This window comes from Amphimedon queenslandica, unplaced genomic scaffold (genome assembly GCF_000090795.2).
Source record: "Amphimedon queenslandica unplaced genomic scaffold, v1.1 AMPQUscaffold_12181, whole genome shotgun sequence".
Classification (NCBI taxonomy): domain Eukaryota; kingdom Metazoa; phylum Porifera; class Demospongiae; order Haplosclerida; family Niphatidae; genus Amphimedon; species Amphimedon queenslandica.
The window spans coordinates 14,942-16,411 of record NW_003547580.1 but is presented as its reverse complement, the minus strand read 5'-3'; the positions used below and the strand labels follow the sequence as shown (position 1 = coordinate 16,411).

The 1,470-nt window shown below is 33.9% G+C and overlaps 2 protein-coding genes across 2 annotated transcripts in view; both read right to left on the bottom strand.

The window, feature by feature from the left end:
• Window positions 1-12: 12 nt before the first annotated feature.
• Window positions 13-1,034, bottom strand: LOC100637230 (DDB1- and CUL4-associated factor 7-like). Its single transcript, XM_003390650.2, has 4 exons — window positions 826-1,034; window positions 487-588; window positions 298-396; window positions 13-213 (listed from the first exon to the last, which is right to left on the bottom strand). The coding sequence occupies exons 1-4, from the start codon at window positions 997-999 to the stop codon at window positions 88-90; spliced, it is 501 nt and encodes a 166-aa protein (XP_003390698.2). The 5' UTR covers window positions 1,000-1,034; the 3' UTR covers window positions 13-87.
• Window positions 1,035-1,067: 33 nt separating this feature from the next.
• The window catches only part of LOC109588300 (uncharacterized), a 9,062-nt gene continuing 8,659 nt past the window's right edge, over window positions 1,068-1,470 (bottom strand). Inside the window, exon 2 of the mRNA XM_020004469.1 lies at window positions 1,068-1,468. Within this exon, the coding sequence (XP_019860028.1) occupies window positions 1,434-1,468 (35 nt within the window). The 3' untranslated portion in view covers window positions 1,068-1,433. The remainder of the gene's footprint in view (window positions 1,469-1,470) is intronic.

The following is a 1,470-nucleotide window of genomic DNA, read 5'->3' as shown; positions in this document are numbered from 1 at the left end:
GTAGCTACTTCTGTTAGTTACACAAACTCACATAATCATTACCACTGCCTTGGTTTTCATGCCATTACACTTTATTAGTACACACAATTAAGTACTAACCTCTAGTCCCCATATAGTACAGGTAGTATCAATACTAGATGCTCCCAGTATATTAGGATCAGTTTCATTCCAATCAAATGATGTCAAAGGAGCACAAAACTCTGAATTCTTACTCTGTGCAATATAAACAATTAAAAATATTATTAAACAGAGAAAGAAAGAAGAATGAGAGTAAGTATAGTGGATATTAATACTTACATTATTTAGCATACATTCTTGTCTAACATCAGATCCATTGATCCTCCATAGACGAAGATAATCACCAGAAGTAGCAACAAGATCAGGTAACTGACCAACCTAAACATAATAAATAAATAAACAAATAAATTAAAATAAATAAATAATGGTATTCTCTCGTCTCTCTCTCTCTCCCTTCACTACACATACCATGTCAGGTATCCACATTATCTTAGTTGTAGGGTAAGGATGATCAAAAGTTGCTGTATGGCTGAAATTACCAGTCTCTTCATTCAATTGTACTATCTGAACCTATTGATACATCAAATATAAGAATATAACTGTTCACAAACAGTTACTAATATAGTGCTAAGTAAATCAAAAATATAACACAAACTGAATTCTGTCGTCTTTGGTCAAGGCACAGAAATACATTCGTACATGTACATGTATGCATTAGAATTGTAGGTAATAGAATTGAAAAATCACTTGCAAGTGCTAATGTAGCATTGCCACAATTTAATCGTTAATTAAAAAAACCAGCAATACCTTGTTACAATAGTCTTCAATGAAGCTACCAATGGCCAGTCTGAATCTCTTGTCTGGTTTGAAACTCCAGTTCATACCATATACAACCCATGGGGCAGTGTACCTGTATATCTCCTTCCTTTTCATGGGGTCAGGCTTTCCTGGAAGACTAGTACCACTTGTTGTGGTAGCCATTTTTAGTTGAGATTAAATGGGCGGAGCAAAATAGTAATAACCACACCCACTACAATTTAATCATGAAATTCATGAATAATGAATAAATTACATTAAAGCACTCAGCAGTAACACAATAAAATTATTTTAACAATTAAAAATTTAAACAAACACACACACACACACACATGATAGTGCATTCTCAATTTTCTTCATTTTCTGCTTGCACCAGTGGCTGAACTTCACTGAAGCTACTAGTGACTGTGGTGTTTCTGTTCCTGTATACATCTAGTGTATTGTGACTTGGTTCATCCCCTGTTTGCCCTTTTACCAGTGTATATTCATCTGGTACTAGTGAGCCATAGTAATTAATTTGCTCAAATCAATTCTCTTGATCAACATTGGCCATGAAAGTACTAAAACTAAAATCTTCCAGATCGCTGTTGTCACTTGCATTAAATTTCTGGTTTATAAATGAGAACACAACAAAAT

Excerpts from the sequence above, each read along its gene's own strand:
- LOC100637230 (XM_003390650.2), bottom strand. The coding sequence starts at position 999 with ATGGCTACCACAACAAGTGGTACTAGTCTTCCAGGAAAGCCTGACCCC. Across the intron at positions 397-486 it reads TAATGTGGATACCTGACATG|GTTGGTCAGTTACCTGATCT; the intron begins GTATGTGTAGTG and ends TATTATGTTTAG. Across the intron at positions 214-297 it reads AAGAATGTATGCTAAATAAT|AGTAAGAATTCAGAGTTTTG; the intron begins GTAAGTATTAAT and ends TATATTGCACAG.